Below are 27952 nucleotides of genomic sequence, written 5' to 3'. Positions count from 1 at the left end.
TCGTCATAATTGCGCGTCGTCATGAATGTACTTGCTGAACGTCGTTGATGGGTATAGTGGTGATGCATTCAACACCCCTTGTCGAACAAGATCCGGCACCATGGTGGTGTGACCGCCAAAATCATTCAGAACGTTTAAATGGTCTTGGCCATACGCAAAACATAGGTGCCTCCATTGATGATCAACACGGTTGAGTTGTCGTCTACTTGTGCGTCTGTCGTTGCGGGTGAGCGCCAGTCATTTTCAACTGCATCGATGGAATGCAGTGTCTTGCAGGTCGTGGTTGCAGTCTTTTTCAATTAGCGGGCAGGCCATCGCTGAGAATGATTGCTGAAACATCGACCCCACGAAAGGTATATCTCGATGTCAGTTCGACAGATACTTGTGGCTGAATTCATGTTGAAGTGTCAAGTTGGAAGTACGTTAGGCCCGGGTGGCTCTTCTGCCTCTTCGATTTTTGGAGGCATCGCTCCTCGCCAAACTGTATTATCCTCCTCTTTCATGACTTTCACTGCTTGTCCATTCACAATTGTTCCATTGACAACTCCAGCGACTTGCATGCCTGTTGCGAGGGGAGATGAGCCTCCTGTCTTACCGGTAATCTGACCAGCAGGTGTACCTTTAAGTGTTGGTCCTTGAGCTGGGGAAGTCGAAGAGGCTCTGTCACTGTGACCCGAACTCTTTCGCGGAGAGACTCGTCCTTGCTACATGGAGAAAATTTGTTAGTCCTGATCACAATTTCCACAGATAGGTCAAATCGTGGGAAAAATCCCAGCAACTCACCTGTTTGGCCCATCGAAGACCACAGCTATTACACAAATCACGCTGGCCACTGGGACCCCTTCTCCATTCTGGCGTTACTCTTGTGTGACAGTTGGCACAGTCCTTTTCCAACTGTCCAAGGCCCTTTCTCCTCTTGCGCTTCTTCTTACGACTCAATAGAGCCTGCAACTCTTCAGCAAGCACACGATTCTTCCGTTCCATTTGCCGAAGTTCATACTGCCAACTAGAGCTTCGTGTAGTCTTCAGCTCATCGAAGATGTTATCCTCCGAAGCTAGGGACTCATCTTGGTTTCCAAGTGGAAGTCCGTGGCTGCCTGCTTGGGTCACTGCCCCCTCAGCCACCGAAGAGATAGATGATGACTCGCCCGGTATAGTGCCCGACCTACTAGACGTAACCGTGAGTGGTGTCGCGGATCCCACCGATGCTCGATCAGTTCTTGGTGATGGTGCACTCGATTTCTGGTTCAGCAAGGCAGCCCGTGTCATTTTTAGTAATCTTGTCTGCGCGAGAAGGAATGTCGGCTTATAGCCCCGTTTTGCATCACCCGGGTAAAGGGTCGTCTGTGCATGTAGAACTTGGCCGCGGCGGTTCTGGAGATCGTGTCGAAATGTCACATTGCCTCCGGCCCGTGCGATCTCTAAGACCCGAGCAAACTCCTTCTTGGAGTCTGGTCTCATCAAAGACTGCATGCTTGTTCCCACGAGATCTTCTGGTAGACGATCGAGCATTACCCGGGATGTCGAGGAGACATGTAAGAACAACCCAGACGTAGAGATTTTCGACCACAGCTCACTTTCACCTGTGGCACCTTCAGACGATAGTTCATTCTTGTCGAGTGCATAGACTGGTCTCTCACGCCCAACAAGAATGATGCACTTCTTGCTTTTGCCTTGTTCCGAATGTAATGACCCGTGTGCCTCGAACCAAGTGTAGCCGCTGTACTTTCGTCGGATTCGATAGACAATGTTGACAGTGTTTCCACTGGAAGAGTCCTTCAACTCTCGAGTGACTGGAACAATATCGCTGGGATGGCAGACAGCCGACAGAGCTGTACCCACCAATTCATTGGGGTCGTACTCGAGAACTTTTCGACTGGCGGGTGACAAATAGAGAAACAGCCCTTTCAATGACAAAACATGAACAACATCGTCTGTATTCTCCAGTAGTACTTTGTCCCATATCCGCCTAGATAGCTCGGATTCACCACGACCAAACGTAGCAAGGACTTTTGAAACTTCGTCTTTGGGAACTGTTTGGCTCATCTCGGGCAATACTTGGCTTGCGTCGGGTGGAGCAGGAAGTGTATAAGCAGGGAGAGAACTTCGGTTATAATTGATTTCATAGCTCCCATCTTTTCCAACAAGTTAGTAAATGCAATAACGAAGTAGGACAGGTCATGCAAACCACTTACCAGGGTTTCTTTTGGAAACTGAGCCTGGCTGCTCGACCAGGTCAACTTGAAAGCCGACGTAGAATTTGTAGTCCTCGGAGTCGAATTGTATGGGTATCATGGTTAGCAGGTTCATAAAGGGTTGTCCACCCTTCCGGTAATTGATCAAGCTGAGCTGTGCTTCAGCCCGCTTCGAAATCTGATTCTTGAGATATAGAACAGAATTATCGTCGACATATTTCCTTTTGACGCCCGATTGGACCTTTCCGTCTGGTGCCTGAAGGAACCGACAATTTCTCCCTAGAATTTCGTGCTTTGTGTAGCCCGTGAGCCGCTCAAACATCTCGGAGCAGTAAACGATGGGAAGGTCATATTTCTCAAGGTCACAGACGACAAAAGCGCAAGACAAATCAACAGGACCGATGTTAATTTCAGGGTGTGGTCTTGTAGCGACACGCATCTAACATCATGTCAACCGGGCCACTTAGACTGTCACCGGACTGATCTTACCAAAACACCAAGCATATCAAACCCACTTGATGAATAAACATTAGGATATTTGGACAGGCTCGGTTGGGGGACAGAGGGGCCGGAGACCTGTGGCATATGTGGTAGGCTTGGGGGATTCATAGCTCTTGAACTTGGGGTCATATCTGGCCGCTTTGTCAGCACAAGTAATAGAGGCTCAAGGGAGAACGTACTGCCACTACTAGGGAATGAGGGCTGTGCGTCCACAGATGTGCTCCTGGAAACGCTATTCGGTACGTGCATGGGCGAGGGCATAGTCGAAGCTGGTCCCACCTGCATGGCAGAAAGAGACCCATGACCTCCCATTTGTCGGGCGCTGTTGGAAAATGTCTGGGGTAGCGCAGACATACTTTGTGCCATTGCGGCCATTGGATTGTTCAAATGCGAACCAGGATCCTGACCATTAGGTTGGAAAGACATTGCGAAGTTCTGGTCAAGAGGAGAATCGGTAAAGATGGGCTCCTGTATTGGCCCAGCATCTCCCAGCGCCACCATAGGGTCGAAGTCCATCATGTTCATGAACGCCGAACCAGATTCGACTCCAGCCGACGTGCTAGACATCACGGGTGGATTGAAGGCGTCCACGGCAGAAAGAGGGTCGAAACTGGTGTTCATCTGGGAGAAGCGGGTGTTGAGGGACAAGTCTTCTTTGGACCGAGCTCTTCGCGGTTCATGGGATTTATTCATGGGAACCAAGTTTGCCATTGGGTTCGTCATTGACATGTCTGACTCGTTCGGGTTGGGGTCGAATTGAAAGCTTGCCAGGTCGGTGGCATTCATGTTAGTGCCAAATTCGAGCATCGAAGCCCTGCGGTTTCGATCCTGCGAACCAGGGCGAAAATGGGATTGGAAGTTGCTGCGCCTGCGCATCAGCTCCTCATTATTCTGGCTGATGATCTGGTGGAGCGTTTGTGCCTGGCCAAGTCCCGTTGTATCCATGGTACCGGGTGAGATAGTGTTCAAACCATCATCCTGCGCGTACCCGTCCAGGGATTGTTGAGGGTCTATGCCCGGGTAGCCCTGGCCATAATAGCCCTGCATGCCATCCATCTTCGTTCTATTTCCTCCTTATCTTCGCCGCGAACCATTCGGCAGGGGGACGTGTGCAAAAATATACAAGAAGGGTATCCGCGACGGGAGTCGTCAATATTTGTCGGAGTGATCGAGCTGTGTTTAGACTGGCCGTGCGACACGGTATGAGAGCGATAGGCACGGCCGTAGGAACTGCATGCTTGCAGCCGGCAGCACCAGCAGCAGGAATCGACGGAGAGGAGAAACTGGCCAGGTGAGTGAGGTGCGCAGTCGATGTCGGCGTCGGGTTCGTGATGAAGCGTCTTGGATAGATCGAATTCGAAGACAATTCTCGTCCGCGAGGATGGACCGGAGAGGGAAGTCGTTAAGATAGGATGGTACAAAAGAGAATGCGAGATGCGGTCCGGGGATTTGAGAGATGCAGAGACGGCACGACGGCGAGGTAGGGAGGGCCGCACAGACACTTCTTGATGGCTTTGATGACTTGTCGACGTGGGAATTCGCAATGTGCCCAAAGGAACCGCCAGAGTGGGATTTGGGGCGCTCTGTACGGAGGAGACGGCAGAGTTCTCTGACCCGCAGGCCACGGGGGAGGCCGGCTCACCAGGCTCGGGCTAACTAGGTATGTACGAACTACCTCTAAACTAGGCTCGCCAGGCCGCCTGTATGGCGCATAGAAGTGCGTCACTCGCGCATTTAGGCGTGGATTAGCGGACACAGGCGAGCCCTAACTAAGTACCTAGGCAGTTGGAGAGTCCAAAGGGGAGCCTAATCTCCCCCCGGATACGCGCCTAGTGTGGTGTTTTAGCCACTGCAGCTTTCCACCCGTCGACTTTTCCATGCTTGCCGACCTCGAAATCCACGAGATCAGCATGACGGCGCATCTCGTTAGAGGCCGCTTTCTATAACGACTTGGAAGTTGTAACGAAACGAGTAGGATGACGCTGGTCCTCGTACCGTGCTTATGTCTGTCACAGCCGCCTGCGCACCGCGAGCACTCTAGCTATGGTAAGGTGTGTTTTTTCCCACCTCGGTCTGAGTTCCATGTCTTTGCTCCTCATCGGCCGTTTCCATACCCCTGTCGAGTCGAGGCCCAGCCGCCAAAGTGCCTGTCTTGTGCTGTTCCTCATCGCAACTGCGTAAGGCATGCGGAGTGACGTGATGTGGTGGAATATGGCAGTTCGAGTAGTGGGAAACTCCGTTGAAGAGCCACATTTGGCATGGAAATTCGGGATTCAGGGTCCAAAAGGATGGATGACACTTGGCTGGAAAGCCGTCTGCATAATCATACATATAAGACACCTTGGGGTATTGGTTTCTCAATCCGAGACCCGTTACATTCCAGTAATCAAGCGCTCATGACGCCCGGGCAATAAAAACCATTATTCCAGCCAACACAGACCTTGCCATGACGCCTTACTAATTCTGCCATTGTCTGCCGTAGACAGGCACACATAAAATCCGTGGTGGCATGCGCCGCCAACGATATAGGTCCTGGAACAAATCGCTGTGACCGTACGCTCAGCCAGGATACGCTGCAGGTTTCGCCACGAGCGGCGCAATCTTCTCTCGCTGAGCCTTTTCCGACTCCATCTGAGCACGTTCAGCTTTGGTGATGCGCGGTTTGCGTGTAATTCCACCGCCTCGAGATCCTGGTCCACCGCCTCGTCCACCAGGTCTGTCTGAAGCAGCTCCCGCTCTTCCTCCTCGCGAGCCAGGACCACCACCTCTACCCCGACCTCGACCTCGTTTGACAGTTCCATCGGCTCTGTGGGAGACAAAGTCAGTATGCACATTAGGGGAATGATGGACCGGGTCATATACCTCTCGACAGCAGGCTTCTCACCCTCTGGAACGAGCGGGCCACAGTAGACAAAGAAACCATCCTTGCTAGCTGCGGCTTGCGCCTCCCAGAGTAGTTCACTGTCATCAACAAACGGATCATCCTGGTCATACTCCTCCACCTTCTTCTTCCGTTTCTTCTTCTGCTCAGGAGCATCGGCGCCGCCGTTCATCACGTCCTGGCCATTGACCCCTGACATGGCTACATCGCCATCGTTGTCGGAGTCACGATCAATGTCAACGCTGACGTCCTCATCCCCGCTTTCTCCAGCAGAAGTGCCTCCAAACTTGCTGCCCGATGCGGATCGCTCCAGGGCCGCGCCAGCCGCCGCAACCTTGGCCAGGCGCTCCCGCTGGGCAGCTTGGCGAGGATAGAGAGCGGCAAAGCCGTACTTCTCTTCGGCCAGTCGAGCAAAGTTGATAACTTGATTCTTCGGATCCTTGAGGTCGATATGGATAACAATGTTCGGACCTTTGGCATCTTTCTGGGAAGCATCAGCGCCCGAGTCTCCGCCAAAAAGACTAGCAGAAAGTAGACCAGAGCCTGGCGGTGGCGGTGGCGGCTGCTCTTTGGCTCTTGTTGGTTTGGGCGAAGTGGGGCGTGTTGGTGCCTCGGACGGGGTCTTCTTAGCAGGAGCAGACTTCTTCGCCACGGGGTCCAGTTCCATTACCTCGGCTTTGGTGACGGTTGAATCTCCATTGACGTGGGGAGAAGGGGCAGACTTGCCATTAGTCTGATCGTATGTTGAGGTTGCGATGGGTGGAGCGGTTTGCAGTACTGGCGATGCGGGCTTTCCTGGTGCAGCAGGATGATCGATAATGCTTGATATGGCGGGGGATGTGCTTGGGTTGTACGTTGGTCGAGGGGGAGTCGTCTGACTTTGCTGGGGCATTGGGGCTGATGGAACGGGGTCGACAAGTCGTGAAATAGTCATAGACCGGATAGGATCATACATAGACCGTGGTGCGGGAGCCGCTGAAGGAGCGGGCGGCGCATGGTGGTGATATCTCTGCATAGGAGATTGAGAATACATGGTCGAGTCAGAGCCCGGAGGGCGCACATTGTATGCACTGGACTGGGGAGGTGGAGGAGCTGTCGCTGCTGGAGGTGAGTAGGAAAATGGCTGATTCAGGGTGGACGACTGAAGGTTCGCATTGTATGCAGGAGCAATGTCGATGGTGTCACGGACAGTTGTTGGCTCAAGCTTTGGTTTCTTGCGAATGGTTCCAGTAGCCCGAGACTTTCTAGGGGCCTTTTCTTTCTTCTCCGGCTCTGGGGCATTGGGATCTTTCTTTTTGCGCGGTCGCTTTGTTTTGGCTTCAGCTGAAGCAGAGGGCTGTGGCGCCGGCTTTGTGGCTTGGCCTGCAGGTGTGGCTGATGCGGGAGCAGTGTCGCGCATACCTAAATTGCTGGGTGGGAGCGCATCGCGATGAGCTGTGAGATAATTCAGAGGGCCCGGAGTGCTTTCAGCGTCGCTAGGCGGACTGGACAGCTCGTTGGACGAACTTCTAGATTCCAAAGTCGTCGCCATTTTGGCGCTGGGATTGGTTGGTTTGAGCTGACAAGTTTAATGATCGAAACCCGCAAAGACCATCCAATATTGGACAAAAGTTAGAAGACTAAACGATTGACGGGGTTGAGAAAAATCTGGTGGAAAAGTGTCGCGACAAAGCGTGAAGACAGTGTTGATGGTGGCGGCGGGGGATGTGGTGAAGAAATGAGGTTGATGACGCGGCGGTATACAAGAGATGAGAACGAGGTGAATGCGGAGAGACTCTTCACGACCTCAAGGCACAAAGTACTGAAAATTATGGGCTGGCGCCTAACGTTGACGTCGCGACCGTGGAAAATTAGTGAAGCGGAGTAAGGAACGTCGAAATTGAAGAGGCCAGCAGTCAACAGGCCGGCAGAGCAAAGAGGCTGGTAGAAAGATGGGAACAGTGAAGAGAAGATGAGGAAAAAGGGAAAAACAAGACAGAGGGAAGATGAGAGATATAAGAGAAACAAGGTCACAGTAGGAAGGGCTACCGACATTTCGATTCACGGCGAGAGTGAGCTGGTGGTGCATAAAGGGAGAACAAGCAGTCACTCTGACAGATGGCAAGAGTGGATAAATTAGTCGTGGAAGCACGAAGAGATGCGACAAGGTAGAAACAAAAGGCATCAAACGCTGAAGGGAGCCAAGGAGGGAAGACGGCAGAGAGAAAGGGAGGCGACCAGGCGGAGAAGCAGATGAAGAGACAATTACTGACGGAGTGGGCATCAGGCAATAATCACAACCCAAGTCCGCAGCCGGGGGCAATACGGATACAGCAGCAAGACCCAGGGAGACCAAAAGAAACGGGATGGTCTCGGGGGGCGGGCGCATCGTGTTTCTGAATGCCATAGTCTTAGACGTATCTGGAGAACTGGAATGGAAGTACCGGACTGGGCACAGGACAGCAGTATCCGTCGTACCCAGCATGGCAAATGCGACTAATACGTAAAGGCAAAAAGTCCAGCTAGCAGAGGCCCGAGCGATGCCGGTGTGCGATTGGCTCAATTTCACCTTTGCTGCGTTTAAGCTTCTTTTAGTGCGGTTTGATCCCCAAGACCTGGAATATACATACTGTACATTCCTTTTTAGTGGATTCTGAATACCTGTAGTTGTTCGTAGAGCAGCAACATACAAATTAGAATATGCTCTCCTGAGACTGGGAACCATTTACTGCGTAACGCCATCACCACCACCCAAACATGGATGGCTGCTACTGTATCTCAACCACCTGTACTCTGCAAGATCGGGTGATCTGCGAGATCACGCAACCCCTGTTTGTGGCTGATTGACGCCTGCACTACTGGGGCCAGATCCTGTTTTAACGGTACAAGTAGCTTCGGATCCCCTTCTCCGCTGTCCGTACGATACATTTACCAGCCCGCAGTCTACGGGACACTGGCCCAACACATTGCTAAGCCGGTGCAGGTACAGGTAATCAGAAATAATCGAGTCATCAACATTACCTATAAACTCCCTTACTCCGCATAAACTACCTGACCTAGAATGAAAAACTCGGTGGGCGGAAGTTCTCGACCAGAATTCTATCAGACGAAGCCTCGCCTGCGTTAAGGGCCCTGTCGCGCTCGCGGCTGTGTCAGACAAAATCCAAAGTACTTGTACGTGCAAAAGTCACTATGCCGAATTGGTCGTAGTGCCTCCCTCACATATTTTACAATTACGCAGTTCTTCCGCCTCACAATTACTCGAGCCCATCACACAGAATGGCAATCCCAGGTCAACGATTTGAGTTAAATCTCGATGCTCCTGATTTCGCATTCACACCGTTAGAAGACAATGCTGAGCATGATGACCATTCGCTCTCCGCTGTGAAAGAAATCCAGGAACATGACACTGACTCAGTGCCAGCCGCCCCATCGCTGAAGTCGTCCAGGTCTGGCTTTCCCGAGCACAAGCGTCGCAATGTTTCTGTTTTCAAGAGGAATCAACAGGCATCTAGCTCTAGGCTGCGACCCTCTATCCCTACCCAGGTCGAACCCTCTGACCGAGCCATCGCCCACCATGTGAGCAAGAAGTACGGAGTGGATCTGGAGAGCCAGCAAAAGGCGGACATCAGCGAGGAAAATAAGAGAAGAATTGCTGAAATGTCAATAGGCGATATCGAAGAGGCCCGCGCTGAATTAATGCGAAATCTCAATCCTGCCTTTCTGGAACGTCTACTGAAACGTGCCAACATTGAAGAAGATCAACAAGAACAAAAGCAATGGCCACAAGAACCGGGCGAGGACCACGGGCATGACCAGAGCGATGCTAGACAAGACTTGGACCTCGTAGAAGACACAGGTGTGCCGGCACTCCCACCTGATGGCACCCCATCTGCGCCGTCCGTTCATTTTCCCGTCCCTCCCCGATCTCAAGACGATTTCATCCCTCTCGACCCGAACAACCCTTCCTTCTTCTCCGAACTCCGATCCCATTATTTTCCAGACACTCCTCATGATCCCTCCACAATGACCTGGCTGCAGGACCCTACTGAGGAAGAGACCCAGGCATCCCTGTACAATCCGGAAAGAGAATCATTCCTGGCCTCTGCCCTGCGCTTCGGCTTCAATGGACGCTTGATTCCTCCAAAGGAGAGTTTAGAAATTGATGTTAGACAAGGTCTGCACCATCACGGTGATGAGCCTAGCAGTGCTGGCTATACGATCCCTGAACTGGCCATACTTGCGCGATCGGCCCTCCCGAATCAGCGATGTGTGGCGTATCAATTGTTGGGCAGAATTCTGTTTAGGCTCGGCCGTGGGGATTTTGGCCCCAGAGGTGGCGAGTTGCAGGAAGCCCTATGGTCGGTGATCGAAAGAGAAAGACCTCTTGAAGTCATGATGGCAGAAGCCAACAGGCAGTCCGGTCACGCCAGTACCAAAGCCCACGCTGTCGAGGCGCTTTGGCTTTGGAGAAAGGGCGGTGGAGGCGATAGAGGTGTTTTGAAACCAGGACAGAGGTTCGCAAAATGAACTGTGCAATTAAGGTGACAAGTCTTACTCTGCAGCATTCCAATGGAGCCGCCCAATCGGGGGCCACATGAGCCATTGTATCTTCCTGAGCGGAGGAGAGGCCAAAGGGCAGTCAGAAGATTGTCCGAACCATGCTGGAACTTATCCATATAGTCATATGGACTCACAATGCGATTCGAAATCATGAGACGGGTCTCTCTGTTCATGAAGCAGAGTTCCCGTCGACCCGGGAGGCGCTAGCTTCGTGAGAAAAGTTCCAACCAGCCGATCGTGTTACTATTGGCGCCTGGTGCGCCATAATACGGAGTACGTTTACTGTACATATGTTCAGCTTCTACCTGTCTTCATGAGAGCATCGTTCTCTGTGGGGCTCAACGCTTTCCACGCCTTTGAATCGCATCTTTCCAGCCAATACTCCGTGCTCTTGTTGGTGTGTGCTTCGTCCCTGCGTGGTGAGACCCTGCTTGGACTAAACTTCAAATTCTCCACCTTCCCGGTTCGCTTTTCGGACCCGAGGTTGTAACAAATCGTGTCACACAATTCGACGAGGCTCCGACGGGAACTACAAGGCACGGGCGAAGATCGAGGGAGGGACCGTTGCTGTTTTCTCTTTCTGGTGTTGATCCCGGTATTCTAATTATTTCGACCGTTTGGTGGCGGGTGCCTACTCAACTCAGGTACGAGAAACTCGGCCGACGATATGTGGTGGCCTGGAGACATTTACAATAGAAAGCACATGATTCAGACGCCACGATCATATCTCGCAAGGGGTCGCTAACTGGTTAGTATGTGCTGGTGCCAGAAGTGCGCCTGGGTACGAATCGGTACTATAGAACAATGATGGGTTGGCCAACACTAATAAGCACTAAAGCTCACCAAGGCTGCAAGGCCCGAATGGAATAAATGGTGTGTTCCTGCTTTGTCCTTATTTATATACCCTTTCTTTGGCTTCAGTCGAGTCAGTGTAGAGTGTCTCTAGATCATTTTTCCTCCCTCCTCCTCCTCCTCCTCCTACTACCACCACCACCACCACTCGAGACAGCCACATCAGAACCGTACTCCGGCACCTGCAACTACCCGGAAACAATACGTGTACGACGACGCCATGCCTCGCACCATCCTTATCACAGGCTGTTCGGACGGCGGTCTCGGAGCGGCATTGGCGATTCAATTCCACAGACGCGGCGACCGAGTCTTCGCGACAGCTCGCAACCCAGCCAAGATGGCTTCGCTGACGGCGCTCGGGATCGAGACGCTGAAACTCGATGTCCTCTCGGACGACTCGGTCAAAGCTTGCGTGGACGAGGTCTCGGCGCTGACCGGGGGAACGTTGAACATGCTCATCAACAATGCTGGAGCAGGGTACAGCATGCCAATTGTACGTGGGGGAGCATTCTCATTTCACCTCATTTCACATTTTACTTCTTCATCGCCCACCTGAATAGTCCTACGACGACCACTACCACCTACATCCTCGTACCTACCTCCCTCCCTCACCACTTCACTTTCTTTCTTTCTTTCTTTTTTTTTTTAGAAAAAAAAAGCCGGATCCCATACATTTCACACGGGGGTGTCCTCGTCGCTGACCGTTGTTCTGCGCGTGTGTGTGTGTCATTCGCATACAGATCGACATTTCCTTGGACGACATGGAGAAGCTCTACCGACTCAACGTGTTCTCGGTCGTCCGCACCACCCAGCTCTTCTTCCCGCTGCTGCGGGCGGCGGCGCCCGACGCCACCATCGTCAACCAGACGTCGGCCGCCACCATCATCACCGTGCCGTACCAAGGCGCCTACGGGTCCTCCAAGGCCGCGCTGGACAACCTCACCCAGGTCCTGAGGCTGGAGATGATGCCGTTCCGCGTCAAGGTCGTCGACCTGCACACCGCCGCCGTCAAGACGCACTTTTTCGCCAACGTGGCCCAACAGCCCGGCTCCACGTTGCCCCCGAACAGCCCTTACGCCGTCCTGAAGGACAAGGTCCAGGCCGTCATGAATGGCGACATGGAGGGCGTCAAGCAGCAGGACCTCGACCTCTGGGCAAAGAATGTCGTCAACGACCTCTCGAAACGTAATCCGTCGGCCCAAATCTGGCGAGGCGCCAGCGCCACCGTGGTCTGGCTCGCCTCTTTTCTACCCCTGGGCGCCTTGGACGGCACGCTTAAAAAGATGACTGGCTTGGACGTCCTGGAGAAGAAGGTCCAAGAGGAAACGTCCAAGAAGTCCTGATGGGGAAAGAAACAGAGGCAATGTTATGTGCGCGCACATAAAAGAACCTTTTCCGTCAACGCGATGGGGGCATCACAAGAATTTGATCGGAAGCGCACAACGTTATATTGCACTTGGCTGTACAGATTCAGCTCTCAAAATCGGGTGCCAGAGTCGGCTCTCTTTAAAGTTAGGGTGCTATTTGACTCGTGCATGATGTAAAGTTAGCCACGCAGCGTTTGTTGTGTCATCGAGGATAGTGTTGACAGGGGAACTATACTAATGGATATGAAACTTGATTTGCGAAGTTATAACGGAGGGTATGTTGATATGTATTGCACATATCAATCCACTAGAGACTCACCGCTATCCTAGTGGTCAGTCCCCGTTGAGATATCAAATATGCCACCCGTCCGTTTTTTTTCGTTACGTCACTCTCCGTTGCGACTCAAGTAAAGCGATTCCTCAAGACGTCCCAACTTTCCTTTCTTTTTGAGAAGAAGACCGTGACAGCACGTGTGCGACCTTTGCGAGGAACAATCTCCAATCTGTCCGTTTGGCCAACAACCCCAGATAGCCTAGGATTCTATACGCGACCGTCACGCCTCCCAGAGCAATCGCGTAGGCGGCCGTGTCGACATCGAGCTTGTACAGCTTGAGGACCTCCTCCCCTGTGGCGATGGGGCATGAGCCGTCGGGGAGGCGTTGGTCCGAGGTGCATGTGAAATGTATGCCTCGGAGAGTGTAGCTCAGGAGAGCCCCGACCTGCCATTTGATGGGGGAAATGTAGTTGACGGCCCGGAGGAAGGCGTCGACGTCTATGCTGAGCACCCCGGCCAGGTGGATGGAGATGGACAGCACGACCGACATGACGCTGACGGCAAGACCGGTGTGGCGGAAGGCCGTCAGGAACAAGATGCCGAAACTCTCGCCGCACGACACAACGCAGAAGGCGCTGTAGGCGACCAGGAAGAAGTCGCCCGCCGTGTAGGGCAAGCGGGCGGCGAAGACGGTGAGGACGGAGAATAACAGGCTCGCGACGACTTCCATCGGCACTTCGAGCGCGAGGTAGTACAGGTAGAACGCGGACAGGGGGTACGTCTTGTCCCGTTGCGACTCGTGCGTGTAGATGTCCCGTTCCGACGGGTACATGGCGATGCTGTTCAGCATGCCCACAAAGAACATGGAGCTCATGGCCTGGATGTACCCGACGCGCGTCTGCACGGAGAAGTAGTCGTGCTTCAAGGGAGAGAAGAAGGCCGCGAGGACGATGCCGAGACCTGCAAGTTGCGTGATGCGCCCCAGAAGGAGGTTCGGTTGTCTGCGGAGGTTGATGATGCCGCGGTGTAAGAGGATCGGGAAGGATGTGCGGAACGGGAGGGTGCGGCGTGTGTGCACGCCTAGACTTGCTGGGAGGGAGAGGTGTGATGGCGATGATGGGTGACGGGTGTCTTCCTGTGAAGCTGGTGAGGTGGCCGTCATCGGTGTAGCTGTGGCCGTGGCCACGCCAGTGAGTGCTATTGGCGTCTGTTCATTTTCTCTGTCCTGGGGCGATGCTGCCGTAGACGACGACGGTAATGATTCAAGACGACCACCAGACACTAAGTCGAGCGCAAAGTCGGCTGGGTTGGCAGATTCTGGACACGAGTGTCCTTGTCGTGCAAAGTATGGAAGCATGCTCTCTACGGTGCCGGTGTACACTACGTCGCCCCCCTTGGCCAGTAAGACAACGCCGCCGAACTGTTTAAACATGTCGGAGCGAGGCTGGTGGATGGAGAAGATAATTGTTCTGCCTTCGTCTGCTAACCCTTTGAGGACCTCGATGATGGAGAACGCGGTGAACGCATCGAGGCCGGATGTCGGTTCGTCCAGAAGCAAAACTCGTGGATCGGTCAAGATTTGAATACCGATTGACACGCGACGTTTCTCGCCGCCGCTAATACCTTTGACCATGTCGCTTCCCACAAGCGTGTCGGCACAATCCTTTAACCCGAGTTGTAAGAGAACCCTCTCTGCTCGTTGGATCTTTTGTTCATTCGTCATAAATGGAGGCAGGCGTAGACGCGCTGCGAAATGAAGTGTTTCGCGCACAGTGAGGGACGAGAGGAGGCCTGTGTCGTCTTGGGGGACATATGAGCAAATGGACGTAATGACGTTCTCTGTGGCTGTCATTCCATTGAGAAGCATCTTCCCTGACGGCAAGTATTTTGTCATAGGCGAGTTGTACAGTCTTCCTGCCATTGCGTTCAGGCACGAGGACTTTCCGGAGCCTGATGGACCCATGATCACATTCAGCACTCCTGGGTCGAACTGGGTGTTGACGGGATGGAAAATGCGTTTGATCGATTTGCCTTGGAAAAGTCGCTGAGTCTCTAGATCCAGGCCGAAATGATCGAGTGTCACGCGAATGCCTCTTTCTTTATCACCAGGTAATGTCATCGTTTGCAGGCTCTCGACCTCATATGTAATCTCGCTATCATGCTGCTTTGCCATTTCGACTTCTGTTGTGAGGACCTGGAGTATGAGTCCTGAGAGAATGAAAAAGAACAAGGCGAAGCCAACCAGGACAACGATTGGCCTCCAGAGCCAATTCGACGGCAGATTCAGCGAAGCAAGAATGTACGAGCCAGTGTACTCTTTGCAAGCCGGGTCCGAAGGGCCGCCAGGACTAGGACAATCATAGAAGTGGCCCCGGAATTCGTTCGTACAGAGTGCTCCGAACGAGTAGAAGACGTATGCCGTCCATTTGATCCAGCGTAACCAAACGGCAATCTCTCTGGTATTGATGAAGAAGCCGCATCCCATTGACTGCAATGTGAAACTAAGGTTGGCAATCAACGACGCAATCATAAAGTGCCGATTTATGCCAACACACACGGTGGCGAGGTTGACCGCGATGAGATGGAGTAGGAGCTGAATGGCGAAGAATGTGAAGAACTGCTCTGGTTCCGCTCGAAATCCTGCCGTGAAGTAGTAGATCACAGAGTAAAAGAACGGGACAGGAAGGTCTTCCAGTACGAGCCGAGCAAACCTCCTGCTGAAGATGAAGCTGATGGGCCTAATCACTCCTTCGATCCGCTCTCGGTCGTAAACTTCAATGTCGATCGTCAGTCTATATGTTTCGAATAGCAAAATCAAATATCCCTGTAGAGCACAGGCCGAGTACATTGCTCCTTCTCGAGAGCGAATTCCTGCCATGTCAGAACCTAGTTGGTAGAAAATCCAACCACTCATGACGCCCATACTCAGCGACTCTACCATACTCGCGACAAGACCCAGTCGATCTCGGCATGTCACGACAAAAGTCCTGCGCGTGTGAACGAGCGTTTCCTGAAAAAGTTCGTTGAGCCATTTCCCCGAGTGAGCCATCTGCTTTCCATCAAAGGTCTTGCCGGAAAATACGTCTATAGTGCTGTCAATGAAGTCTGGTGACTTGGTTCTCCACAACGCCCGTAACGCTTCGACTCGTTCCGACGACATGCCCTCCGACTGCTGCGAACGAAGGTCAACCGCAGCCAGGTCAATGACGAAGTCGAATGGGTTGGAGAACGGAGGCATGTTATAGCCAGCTTCATCAAAGTATGATAAACACTTTGCGACGGGTCCTGAATAGACTGGACTGCCTCTCGACAGCAATATGAGATTATCAACGAGCCTCCAGATTTCTGAACGCGGCTGATGGACTAAAGTAAAGGTTAGTGCCTTGACCTCGTCAATTAGGCTACTTACTCGTCATGATGACCGTTTTACCCCTCTGGGCAAGCGATTTGAGAGTCTGCACGACCTGGACTGCTGATGCGGCATCAAGGCCTGTGGTTGGCTCATCTAGAATGAGAACCGGCTGGTCTGCGAGCAATTGGACACCAATGCTGGTTCGTCGTTTCTCGCCGCCCGAGCAGCCCTTGTGAACATTGTCGCCAATCCTAGTATCCGCACAGGAACCTAGGCCGAGATCGTCGATGACGGTCTCAACCATTGCATATCGCTGTGCCTTGGTTTTGGTGGTAGACAGACGCAAGTCCGCCGCATACCTGAGAGTCTCTCTTACTGTCAAGCTGGGCAGGAGCACATCTTGCTGAAGCACATAGGCTAGCCCGACCATAGACGAATCTGCCTCAAGGGTCGGTTTCTTAGCCGTGTCATCATACGTGACACTGCCGGATTGCTGAAATTTTTGGTCTTTGACACGCCGAGCGATAACATTGAGAAGTGTGGTTTTTCCGGATCCGCTAGCACCAGCGATTGCGGTCAGGGTTTGACCGCATAGGTCTGCTGAGACGTCCCGTAAAATATCTTTAATGGCTTTTTTGTCCTTGCTGCGTAGGATCCGCGCCCTGAAAGTGTCGACCGAGGAGGGCCCAGCGGTCGGATCGACTCGGACAGACACATTTCTAATCCTGATGTTCACTAGATGAGGGTTGCTTCCTCGCGCATGAGACGAAGACAAAGGACTAGCGACATGCGATGCTGCTTTGGAGAATGGTCCCGTGTCTGTGACACCCGAGGTTCTTGGGTCTGGCGCCTTCTCCGAAGCCATTCCTGAGGAAATCGGCAATTGGCTCACCCGTAGAGATGGTGGCGTTGGTGCATCATCCTAGCTCAGGCGACATTTTCAATTCTAGCACCACTGTGTGTGCGTAGTACGGGGAAAGAAAGCCGTACGGTCTTCCATACGATAATCGCGAGCAGACATCAGCCAGAACTTTGAAGGGGTCGAGTAGAAGTTTTAAGATCTTGCAATGATGTGCTCGGCATCGAGTACGGGCTGTGCGCTTGCATCTACCCGAGCTGGCGATGCCTGCTGCTAAGAGGCTTAAGAGTCGTATACCATGCCAGAATGGGTGACGGGAAGTCGTAAACGAAGTCATCTCAGGCCTGGGGCGAGCACTTGAAAGCGCGCATTTCTCCGATCCGCAACCAATGCCCCGCGAAGACCACTAGACTCGGAATCCTTATAAAGGCATACCTGGAGTCTAGGCGGTCTCAACCCCCTCCAATGAATCGACATTTATATATGCCCGAGGAGTATATATTTCAACTCTGTACTCCAAAATAGTTGCTTCGAAAACGCGATCGACTGCGAAAGCAATTTGGGCCAGACAAACCCCGAGCAGCTTGACCATCGCAGGTCGTGGTATGTTTTCCTTTGGCTATTCTGATACAAAAGGTCACTCCGATGGCCGTGATCAGGCCGGCCATCTTCTGGTCAGTAGGAATCTAGCTCGGTTTTCCGCGTTGGCCTAGTGCAGAAGTGGTTCAGACCTCACAGCTCTTGCATTTCGAGTTGCCCCAGCTGTTTGAGGTCTTGCGGTCAAAATTATCCACGTACTTAGCCAATGATCGATGACATACGCGACGCTGAGTGAGAATCCATTTCATGTAGAAGAAAGGCGAGAACTGTTCGAAATGCAATCGTAAAGACTCAAGATTGAAGCGAAAACAAAGCACGGCCGGGCTGGCGCGACGCTGGCGCAACGCTGGCGGCGAGTGCCGGATACTTAAGCTTTGAGGAGGGTATGTATGCACGAGTCGTCGAGTGTTCTCGGTGTCTCTACTGTCTGCGAGTCTGCACAATTTTCATTGTTGCTGACGTACGCCGCAAAGCCCAAAAAGGGAAAAGTCCGAAAACCGGCGATGTCACGTGGACTGGGAGCAGCGCACAAAATCCCCCATGACATTATTAGTAGTTGGGCTGAAGCCATCATCACTCCTTTTTCTCGCGTTGGGGTATGCTGTGTCTGCTGTGTCTTTCTCAGACGCGCATTCGACATGAAGCGAAAGCGTCGCAAGCACCTTTCTTCTTGCAGCGAAAATGGCGCGGGCCTCCTGTCTTATGTGAATGACGGACTGCAAGCATGCACACCGGCGCAAACTTGCCGGTAACGGCATTGATTATCACTGGTCCAGCTTCCTCAACCAGCGGTTGAACCGGCAAGTCTCGCTCTAGTGACGATGTGTTGGCCCGTCAAACCCTCATCACAACCGTGCCGATACCCGGGGCACCCTTGTTTCGTCGCCTGGTGGCGCAGCTCACCACGGTGGTTCTTTTGAACTTTTCGACAATCCTTACGCATACCATGCAGAATCCTCCAGTGAACGAACGCATTTCTCAAAAACGCCGGTGCTATGACTAACTCCGTTGCGTCCATTCGTGTGTCTGAACCAGATAAAACCTTCGGACTATGTCCTGGATATGCTTGATCCCTCTGCCACTAACTAACATAGCACTCAGCGGCTGTCGGCCGTCGCATTCTCACTAGCCTGATGTTTTTTGATTTTAGGAACCTATCATGTCTACTCAGCTCAACAGAACTAGGACTGCCCCGGATAATCGGCCACAACCACGACCGCCCTCTCAAGGCAGAGATCCTTTAAGACGAGCCAGGTCGACTCCAGAAAATGACGCACATCAACTATACTCACCCCAATTCATGGATGACCACGGTGCTCACCACTACCACCACGGCGTAATCCGAGATGATCTGAGTGTTGCGTCAACCGCGCCAGACGAGGATGAGGACGACACTACGAGTAGCGGTGAGTCGGTAGAGGAAGTACGATTTGGTGTGAGAAACACGAGGGATACTCAGGATGTCGAAGCGAACCTGCCCGGATTAAGCAAGGAAAAGTCTGCCAAATCAATCAAAGATCCCAATTTGGTAGGCCTTGCAACGTGTTCTGGTAACCAAGCATGCTTAGGACTAACTGGGCTTATGAACAGGTTACTTGGGAGGGCGCCGAAGACCCAGAGAATCCCAAGAACTGGAGTTACAAGAAGAAATGGGCTGCGACTCTGATCGTGTCGTCTTTCACCTTTATATCTCCAGTATCGTCGTCGATGGTCTCCCCAGCCCTGAACAAGATCGGACAAGATCTGGGTGTCCACTCCGAAATTGAAAAGTCATTGATGCTGTCCATCTTCGTCCTGGCCTACGCCATCGGGCCACTGTTTCTGGGACCATTGTCAGAAATCTACGGCCGCGTGATTGTATTGCAGCTGTCCAACCTTTTCTTCCTCGCCTTCAACATTGGTTGTGGATTCGCCCAGACGAAAGGCCAACTTATTGCGTTTCGATTCATGAGTGGTCTGGGAGGTTCTGCACCCTTGGCACTCGGTGGTGGAGTCTTGAGTGACTGCTGGCGAGCAGAGGAACGAGGAAAATCCATCAGCATCTACTCTCTGGCTCCTCTGCTCGGGCCTGCAGTGGGGCCTGTGGCAGGAGGGTTCATTGCATTGAAGGTAAATTGATTACTTGCGCAACGCATGTTTGGTGTCGCCTCATTCATACTGACCTCCTCTGGCAGACAACATGGCGATGGTGCTTCTGGTCCACTTCAATTGTCGACGCTGGCATCCAGGGATTGGGTCTTCTTTACCTTCGAGAAACATACGCACCAAAATTACTTGCGGACAAGGCCAGAAAACTCCGACAACAAACTGGGAATCCAGACTTGCACACTGAATGGGAGCACCCTGATAGGACACTTGCCAAGGTTCTGAGGACGAGCCTGGTCCGTCCGTTTCGCCTTCTGGGGACCCAAGTGATCATTCAAGTCCTAGCGATATATATGTGAGTTTCTGTCCGATTCCTTGCTACATCGTATCATATCACCTCACTTTATCGCTGTTGCGGCAAGTACAGCATATGTATACATACACACTTGTGCACATGTTACGCGAGTCTAACGCAAGATACAACATTCCACTAACGCAACCTACCACAATGTTCCAGGGCTTACCTCTACGGCCTCATGTACCTCGTCCTCGCAACCTTCCCCACCGTCTGGACCGAAGTGTACCACGAACAAACGGGCATCGGCGGCCTGAACTACATATCGCTCGGGCTTGGTTTCTTCCTAGGCACACAGATCTGCGCACCGATCAACGACCGCATTTACCGCAGACTGAAACTGCGCAACAACAACGTCGGCAAACCCGAGTTCCGCGTACCCCTCATGCTACCCGGCGCCGTCCTCGTACCCATCGGCCTGTTCCTCTACGGATGGTCGAGCTACGAACGCACGCACTGGATCGTGCCCAACGTCGGCGCCTGCATCTTCGCTGCAGGCACGATAATGGGGTTTCAATGTACCCAGACGTACATAGTCGACGCGTATTCGAGATTCGCCGCTTCGGCTGTGGCCTCGGCCGTTGTATTACGGAGTTTGGCTGGGTTTGGATTGTAAGTTCTGCCCACGTCGATCTCATTTCCTCTCTACCTCCTTTATGAACCTGGGGACCGTTGACTAACAAAAAGTCGCTTTTCGCTTCCTTTACAGCCCACTCTTTGCACCGTACATGTATTCGGCTCTCGGCTTGAATTGGGGAAATTCAATGCTTGGCTTCATCGCGATCGTCCTGGGCATACCCGCGCCAATCCTCCTGTGGAAATTCGGACAAACGTTACGTGAGAAGAGTACTTACGCCGCAGGCTGAATGGGCTGCAGCAGACCAGCCCGAACGGCGGCAGTTTCGGACCTATGGGCTACGAATACTCGTAGCTCTAACAAACGTCGACGAAGGACCACCCATGATCATCAATCACCAACCCTGGGGACGAGACGATGCACTCGTACGATGTGTCGCAATCAATCCAAGGAGAGACGCCGAGAAATCTTGAGCATTTATCAATGGATCAGCATTCGGCAGGAGGACTACAGAACGCGGGCGCGGTCGTTTCCTAAACAGCAAACGCCTGAAACCACGACACGAGATTTGACTCTGGACGCGATGCAATGGAGCCCATGTCTCAACACTCCTCCTCGGGGTCTCGGCGGCACCGCGCGGCGCAGTCCGAGAACCCCAGTCGACTCGCATCTCTAAACGGAGACGGTTTCCGTGGTATACAAAGCGCGTGCATATAGTACCTGGGAAAAAGGGCCGCCGTCAATGCCGTTTCCGACAGAGAGCTCTACATCGTGTATGGCACCGGGCCCCACGGCCCAGTGTGCCAAGCGAGACGGAGCCTCGCGGAAGTTCCTATATCCATCTCCTTGGTACGACCAGCTCCGGTGGTGATGAACCAACCCCCCCCGGGGGTTGCAAGACCCCACGACACTCAAGACATAAACAACTTGCTTCACTTGAGCATTGGGTCTTCAGCAGCACTGTTCTGCCTAGCTCACTGGCGGAACCCGACCTACCACAATTCCACCTGACCTGCTGGGCCTCTAAACCACCGAGCGATACCCCGACCGACCTACGTACCCACCTACTTACTTACTTAAGGTACCTACCACCCTTTCAAGGGACCTCGTGAACGCCCTTGACACAGAGCGATTCTCTGTTTCTTTTATGGTTTCTCCGCGCTTCATTTCAATACACACTGTTATAGCTCCTGTAGATCAGCTTAAAGGCTTCGAAAATGTAATTAACGAGTAACTAATTCACTTGGCTATCACATTGCAATGGACGATTCTTCAAAACGTACTTTGATGTACAGTAGTTGACCCACCAAGATACATAAGCTCGACCGGTCTTCGCCCTTCTCCACCGTCCGTCAATAATGTGCTCAAGGGCCAAAAAAAAGGGGAGAGAGATGATACACTAACTAACTAGCTGACTGATACACTCAGCACCAGGCCGGGCCGGACCAGCACCGTTAACCACGCACCCGCTCAAGTAAAGACTTGGAATGAACAAACATACGCCACGTCTTTTCCTTGTTCCCACGCATGCCACGCCGTGCCGTGCCACACTATAACTGTCATATTCTAGCTAGAGCTCTCTTAAACTAGCTCGAATCATTCCGAGCACTAGCCGGCATCCAAGGTGAGGGAGACATCCGACACGACACAACACTCTCCGACAACGAACGAAACCTGCTTCTGAGGCTACCTGGCTGGGGGCGAAGCTATAGCAACCGTCTCGTTCCAAAGGCCAATCTCGCGACAATTGTCAGCAGGATCCTCGGCAAATTTTCATCTTGGTCAAGATACGTAGTCGGCTTGGCCACTTTTGACAGGAAAGAGCGTCAGGTAGTACTTTTCTCCTTTTCCTCCCCGACAGTCCTGATTCCTCGCATTCTTTGTTCACCGTTTCAATCAAAAGAAAATAAAGGTCGTTCAACCTCGAGTACATAAAAGGTAACCAAGACTTACCAATGTCGTCGGGGAAGTGGATATTGTACCCTAAAGGTTTCATTCCTGGACCGTTTCTGGTCGTTGCTCTTTGTCACGCTTTTTGAGCAACTAACTGTAATGACTCTTTCGGAAGGGAGTACAGAGACGCCACGTCATCAGAGTCGAACCGGGAAGAAAGGGGGAAATGGCGCCATTCTAGAACTCCAGTCGCTTTCCTGAGGAACACGATAACCCGAGGATGCAAGTCAAGGAGACCGTGGAAGACAATGACAGTTTTGTGCATTGCCACAGTCCTTTCTTCGAGATTAGCCCAAAATTTTGACCGAGACCGGAGACTTGTTTTTGTAACCTTGCAAACAGACACTGTCCGACCGTGCCATCCTCATATCGAGATTGTCCGCGGTTGTTGAGGTGTACATGTTCAGATGAGATGAAACGACATGCTGTTGCACACCTTGAAAACCTTGTGATGCCTCGGAAGTATCGAAATATTCGAGAAAAAAGCATCAAGCCGATCTTGTCCGGTCCCTACATGGGTAGGTCGAGCCAAACCACATCTTGGAATGCGCAAGCGAACTGAGAGTAAGACACAGAGAGGCTCGTGTTGCAACAAGGCGCATTCGATTAATTTGGACCTGAAACCAACGTCATTGTTGCCCCGAAAGCCTTGCGTTGCACGAAACGCCGATTTTCACTTTAGGGAGAGATGATTACCCAGTCTGCCGGCATCAGCGCATGATGTTGTACGGATATTGGCTCAAATTGAGGCAAAGTCGGCATAGGAGTCGTCAATGAGTATTTTTGTTCGAGCGTTCAGGTTGTACATCTGTCGAGAGGAATGGCTTTAATCATAAGTTTCGAGACAGCCACGCAAAAGTACCGGCTGATGTGGACATGGTCGGCAGGCCCAGACCGCCACCAGCAGGAACACTTACGAGGTATTTGGAACTCGAAGATGACGCAGGAGACAACCCATCTCAAGCGAGGCAGGCATTCACCCGGTACTCGTCGGAGGTGACACTCGGTTCCACCCTGCTCGAACGCAGATGGAGTTGTCGACATTGTCGGCGTAATCCTGCGTGGTTGGTGGTAGCTAGGGTCCTAGCACGAGATGAGATGTAGACTGTGCGACAGCGTCGGTAGCATGAATTTGCGTGTGCCCTTCGCCAGGCAAAGCTTCAGAACATTCTTCACCTTTCCACCAATTAATTGCCGAATCATTGGCTCACCCTTTCAGTGACAGGTTCAAGCAGACAGCAAGTTGCACAAGCACACAAAAAAAGTCCTCCGGATTGATTCCCGGACACCACTTATGTACGCTGAGTTCATGTGGTCCTCTCAGTTTGTAAACCCAGAAGTACCGAGGCCATGAACCGTGTTCTGAGTGCGCATTCGCATCATAGCAGGGTTCAATGAGCAGGGAAGATAAGAGAGGACGCCGCTCTCTCAGCTTTCCAAGTGTCTCGAGGCATAGGACAAGCAATGTTTTTGCCGCTTCTTTGCCAATCGCGACAAGACTGTGGTGTATAGAATCGACATTGCGAAAGTGAACAGGATCATACATGTGTGTGTCTCGATACTCCGTACAATCTGGTAGCCACCCAGAACCCAGAAACTGCTTCAATACCATGGAGAATCGATTATGATTGAAAAAATAGGGCAAAATTCCCCCCTTGTACCTGCACTCAAACCACACACGCTCTTCAGACTTCTTGAATCAAGTCCTTGACGACTGCTGCCTGTCGTTGGCTCGACGTATGGAGGTATAATCCTTCTGAGGGGCCGGGTTACCCCTTGGATTTGTGGCATTGCGCCCATTTGATGAACAAGTTTGACAAGGGATTACCACCACCCCAGTCCCGTTGCATCGGCTGCACCTCTTACTATTGCTGCCTAGGTCGTCAGCGAATGCTGGACACCGTGTGGGTAGAGTTCAAGGATAGTTTAACTGAATAAAAGAAGCTGCGGAATGCTGACCGTGGAGGGTTTCCAGCACATCCACCACAAGTTGCCCATGACTTTGGATGTGAGCACATTTTAGCCTAGTTTAGTGGCCGTGTTGAAGAGTGAAAGATGTCAAACGCGATCGCGGAATATAATCCTTGTGAAGGGCTCGAATGCCGTAGCAAGACCAAAGTTTTCATGGCAGATTCTTCGGAGCTGCAGGCCTCTTTTATATGCCACGTTCCCCATGCATATGACACATGTTCTGACATCCGCAGTCAGCCAAACGGTACACGTGGTAGGGACAAATCAAATCGATATAGGGTTCTGTACCACTGATTTCTGAGATATATTTTTCATTCATCAAGACACTTGATCGTCCTGTTCACCAGGGGCCAGGGTTAGTAAGAGGGCAACACAGGCTGTCTGACAAAACCTTTGGACTTGACCATATCAATTCCGCATGGGCGCGAGAAGGAGTAGCCGAGAGGGCCCGAATCCTAGACGACTTGAGAGCTCCGAGCTGAGTTGAATTTTGGAAAGAGATGCAACCCACCATGCGGAAATCCTATATTCAGATACTCCTGTCATCAATGGCTCGCCATGTGTAGAACTCACTTGACATGTCGCATTTTGATGACAATGATTGAACTCTGCAGCATGTTTGGGGAAGTGGCTGATTGGCATGTACAGCTGGGGCACAATATAAAGTCGGCGGCTGTTCTAGGCCATCGAGCCGGCGCCCTCCAAAAGTCCAAAAGCGTTCGGCTCGGCCACGCCGAAGCCGTCGAGCAAGATGCTCGACCCTGAAACGTACTCTGAGAGGTAACCGAGGGCGTATACCAGCTGACCACCTGATGTAATTGCAATGGTTTCACAGGGCAGTTTTTCTGCAAATTGGTGCAAAGACAATGGCGAGACAATTTTTGAGGGTGGTATTGTTGATCTCGTGTAGCAATGGCTGGAAACTGTTACAATAGCTGAGAGTGGCCTTGGATGAAGGAGGAAACGGGTTCGGGCCTACTTTGCTTGAATACCGGCCTTCTGGTGCCACAGCAGCATGGCTTACAGGCAAGTTATGACTGCATCGAGCGAGCCGCAGGTAATTAGTAGCTTGTCGTGGGATGAATGTGAGGAATATGAGAGTGAAACTGTTTGAAACGTCCTGCTGGGTTACCAGGCTTTGCTCTTCTGAAGGATAACTTTTCAGCTTGTAAAGCCCGTTGCTTGTACTCTCGACTTGAACCAAACCTTGATGGCAAGGCAATTTTACAGATCACAAGCCACAATCATGGTATATCAGTTTTCTGATGAGCCCAGCCAATCTCCTCAAGGAGGTAATACCAAGCATGATTGGTAATGGCGTGTGTCGGCGTGTAAGATACTCAGCTGAACTGCATCATGCCAAAACAGGATAAGTATCTAGAAGAAGGACTCAAGAAGAGTTGTTTGAGAAATCTGGCCAGGTTCGGTCTGACGTAAAGAGTACCCCTTACGAGCAAATATACTGGCCTGGGTCGAGAGGGTATTTGCAGAAAGAGTGAGGATGGAAGGAACCAAGAATGGTAAAAGTGAGAAAGACATCTGGTGTCCAACAGGGCCGATCGAAAACGAGTTGCGTGTTAGATAGCCCAAAAAGTCTGGACATGGATTGTCGAAGATGTGTTCCATGATAATGTCGCATGCAAAGAGGGTTGTTACGCGAGCAAGGTCAGGCAGAGGTTCCAGCCACGGTGTACGAAGAACTTTGGCGGTTCCCCTGGGCGGTTCCTGCGGTTGAGCGCTCCGGTAGTACAGAATGACTAGGTTTGGTGAAACGGTAGGGAATCATGAGGCAGGCAGTTGGGTGGCAGGTAGACACCACTTTCAGGTCACCGCCCCGGGCCCAGCTTGCTATCCGATACTGGAGTTGTCTGGTGAGAAGTAGTGAAGAGGTAAAGGGCGTGGTGCGAAGTCGCCTTGAGTACTCCGTAGGTGTTTATGAAAACAAGCCCTCACGGTGTATCACGTGAGGTCATGTGATAGCTTTTGCCGCGCCCAGGGAGTAACACGTGCGAGCTACTGTACTGTACATATTTAGTGGAGATTACGTGAGATAGATTGTGCCGAGGTATTTTTCTATGGGGTGGTAGATGGTAAATCGGCTTGCTCGACACCCACGTTCGCCAACCGATTAAAAAAAGGAGAGTATCATCTGCCGTCCTCAAGCTGGCGCTGGTATCCTAGTCTGAGCACATACACTACTCTTCCTGGGAAGACGACGTACCACCTCTAGATTGGCTGAAGAGAAACGTCGATACAACCACTCAACACAATGGCTTCCTACGCCTCGACGAAGTTCGACTATTACAATGTCACGAATCCAAGCCCATACGTGGTGCATGTGGAAATCAATCGACCAAAGAAAATGAACGCATTCACCGCACCCATGTGGGCTGAACTGAAGGGGATATTCGAAAGATTGTCGACTGACCCTGACGTTCGATGCATCCTACTTTCGGGAGCCGGCGACCGAGCATTTACAACAGGTGAGTAAGCTAGGAGTCCTGACGACAGAACGGAACTTCTGACCGGAAGGCTTCAGGTCTCGATGTGGAAGCCGCATCGTCAAAAGACACTACACCCATCATTTCCCGGGAGTTTGTCGACCCATCTCGCCGGGCAACACAACTCCGCCGCTACATTCTTGAGCTGCAAGAAGCCATTTCGGTGGTGGCTCGCTGCGAGAAACCGGTCATCGCGTTGCTACATGGATATACCTTTGGGCTGGGCATCGACCTATCATCGGCGTGCGACATGCGATTCTGCCTGGCAGACACCAAGTTCAGTGTGAAGGAAGTCGACATTGGACTGGCGGCGGATGTCGGAACGTTGAGCAGATTGCCCAAAGTGGTGGGCGGCGTATCGAGCTGGGTGAAGGAAGTGTGCATGAGTGCACGGGTGTTTGGTGCAGACGAGGCCAAAGCCAACAACTTCGTCAGCAGGGTTGTCAGTGGCGGCAAAGACGAGCTCATCAAAGAAGGCATGCAGTTCGCCCAGTATCTAGCGACCAAGAGTCCTGTGGGCGTGCAGGGCACGAAGAACATCCTCGACGCTGCATGGGGAAGAACGGTGGAAGATAACCTCAACTACACGGCTGTTTGGAATGCAGCCATGGTGCAGAGCACCGACGTCGAAAGAGCCATCATGAGTGGACTGCGAAAGAAGACGCCGACGTTTGAGAAGCTGTGAGGATGTGCCAGGGACAGCCACAGCCCATCTGGCCACAGGTACAAGTAGCTATAGCCTATAGGTGGTGGCTCATGGGCAATAATACCCCCGGAATATTGGCACCAGCATTGTGGCGCACGCTAAATGACAATAAACTCGGGCCGTGGGAAGAGCAGTGCGAGGTGTCAGTGATCATCATTAGAGCACAATATTGTGAACAGCCAGAGAATGGTGATGACACGGCTCATTCGAGCGAGGCTCGTCACACCTCACGGAGTAGAGTCTCACAACTCTTCGCAGCCATCCGACAGACGAGTAAGAGCACAAAACCACGTCGACGAGATGTTTCGCATATCAATGGGCGTCTAGCAGGGATTGGCCACTCGCACCGTTGACCTCGTAGCTGTTCCTAGGACGACCGG

At 52.1% G+C, this 27952-nt stretch overlaps 7 protein-coding genes across 7 annotated transcripts; 4 read left to right on the top strand and 3 right to left on the bottom strand.

Annotated features, from left to right (window-relative positions):
- Window positions 1–407: 407 nt before the first annotated feature.
- PV08_10189 (uncharacterized protein) lies at window positions 408–3752 on the bottom strand (the record flags this gene model as incomplete). Its single annotated transcript, XM_016384504.1, has 5 exons — window positions 408–704; window positions 784–2135; window positions 2196–2634; window positions 2685–2827; window positions 2876–3752. 5 exons carry the CDS (start codon window positions 3750–3752, stop codon window positions 408–410), a joined length of 3108 nt encoding a protein of 1035 aa, XP_016231106.1.
- Window positions 3753–5255: 1503 nt separating this feature from the next.
- Window positions 5256–7108, bottom strand: PV08_10188 (uncharacterized protein; the record flags this gene model as incomplete). The annotated part of the gene is made up of 2 exons (XM_016384503.1): window positions 5256–5502; window positions 5559–7108. The coding sequence occupies 2 exons, from the start codon at window positions 7106–7108 to the stop codon at window positions 5256–5258; spliced, it is 1797 nt and encodes a 598-aa protein (XP_016231105.1).
- A 1727-nt stretch (window positions 7109–8835) lies between these two features.
- PV08_10187 (uncharacterized protein) lies at window positions 8836–10086 on the top strand (the record flags this gene model as incomplete). The annotated part of the gene is made up of 1 exon (XM_016384502.1): window positions 8836–10086. One exon carries the CDS (start codon window positions 8836–8838, stop codon window positions 10084–10086), a length of 1251 nt encoding a protein of 416 aa, XP_016231104.1.
- Window positions 10087–11191: 1105 nt separating this feature from the next.
- On the top strand, window positions 11192–12314 carry PV08_10186 (uncharacterized protein; the record flags this gene model as incomplete). The annotated part of the gene is made up of 2 exons (XM_016384501.1): window positions 11192–11464; window positions 11712–12314. 2 exons carry the CDS (start codon window positions 11192–11194, stop codon window positions 12312–12314), a joined length of 876 nt encoding a protein of 291 aa, XP_016231103.1.
- A 444-nt stretch (window positions 12315–12758) lies between these two features.
- On the bottom strand, window positions 12759–16830 carry PV08_10185 (uncharacterized protein; the record flags this gene model as incomplete). The annotated part of the gene is made up of 2 exons (XM_016384500.1): window positions 12759–15976; window positions 16023–16830. The coding sequence occupies 2 exons, from the start codon at window positions 16828–16830 to the stop codon at window positions 12759–12761; spliced, it is 4026 nt and encodes a 1341-aa protein (XP_016231102.1).
- Window positions 16831–18583: 1753 nt separating this feature from the next.
- On the top strand, window positions 18584–20730 carry PV08_10184 (uncharacterized protein; the record flags this gene model as incomplete). Its single annotated transcript, XM_016384499.1, has 5 exons — window positions 18584–18952; window positions 19015–19533; window positions 19599–19864; window positions 20027–20476; window positions 20574–20730. 5 exons carry the CDS (start codon window positions 18584–18586, stop codon window positions 20728–20730), a joined length of 1761 nt encoding a protein of 586 aa, XP_016231101.1.
- Window positions 20731–26634: 5904 nt separating this feature from the next.
- Window positions 26635–27551, top strand: PV08_10183 (uncharacterized protein; the record flags this gene model as incomplete). Its single annotated transcript, XM_016384498.1, has 2 exons — window positions 26635–26848; window positions 26905–27551. 2 exons carry the CDS (start codon window positions 26635–26637, stop codon window positions 27549–27551), a joined length of 861 nt encoding a protein of 286 aa, XP_016231100.1.
- Window positions 27552–27952: the final 401 nt, after the last annotated feature.

Source organism: Exophiala spinifera (genome assembly GCF_000836115.1).
Source record: "Exophiala spinifera strain CBS 89968 unplaced genomic scaffold supercont1.8, whole genome shotgun sequence".
NCBI lineage: Eukaryota > Fungi > Ascomycota > Eurotiomycetes > Chaetothyriales > Herpotrichiellaceae > Exophiala > Exophiala spinifera.
The sequence above is the reverse complement of the archived record's forward strand: the minus strand, read 5'-3'. Positions and strand labels throughout refer to the sequence as shown.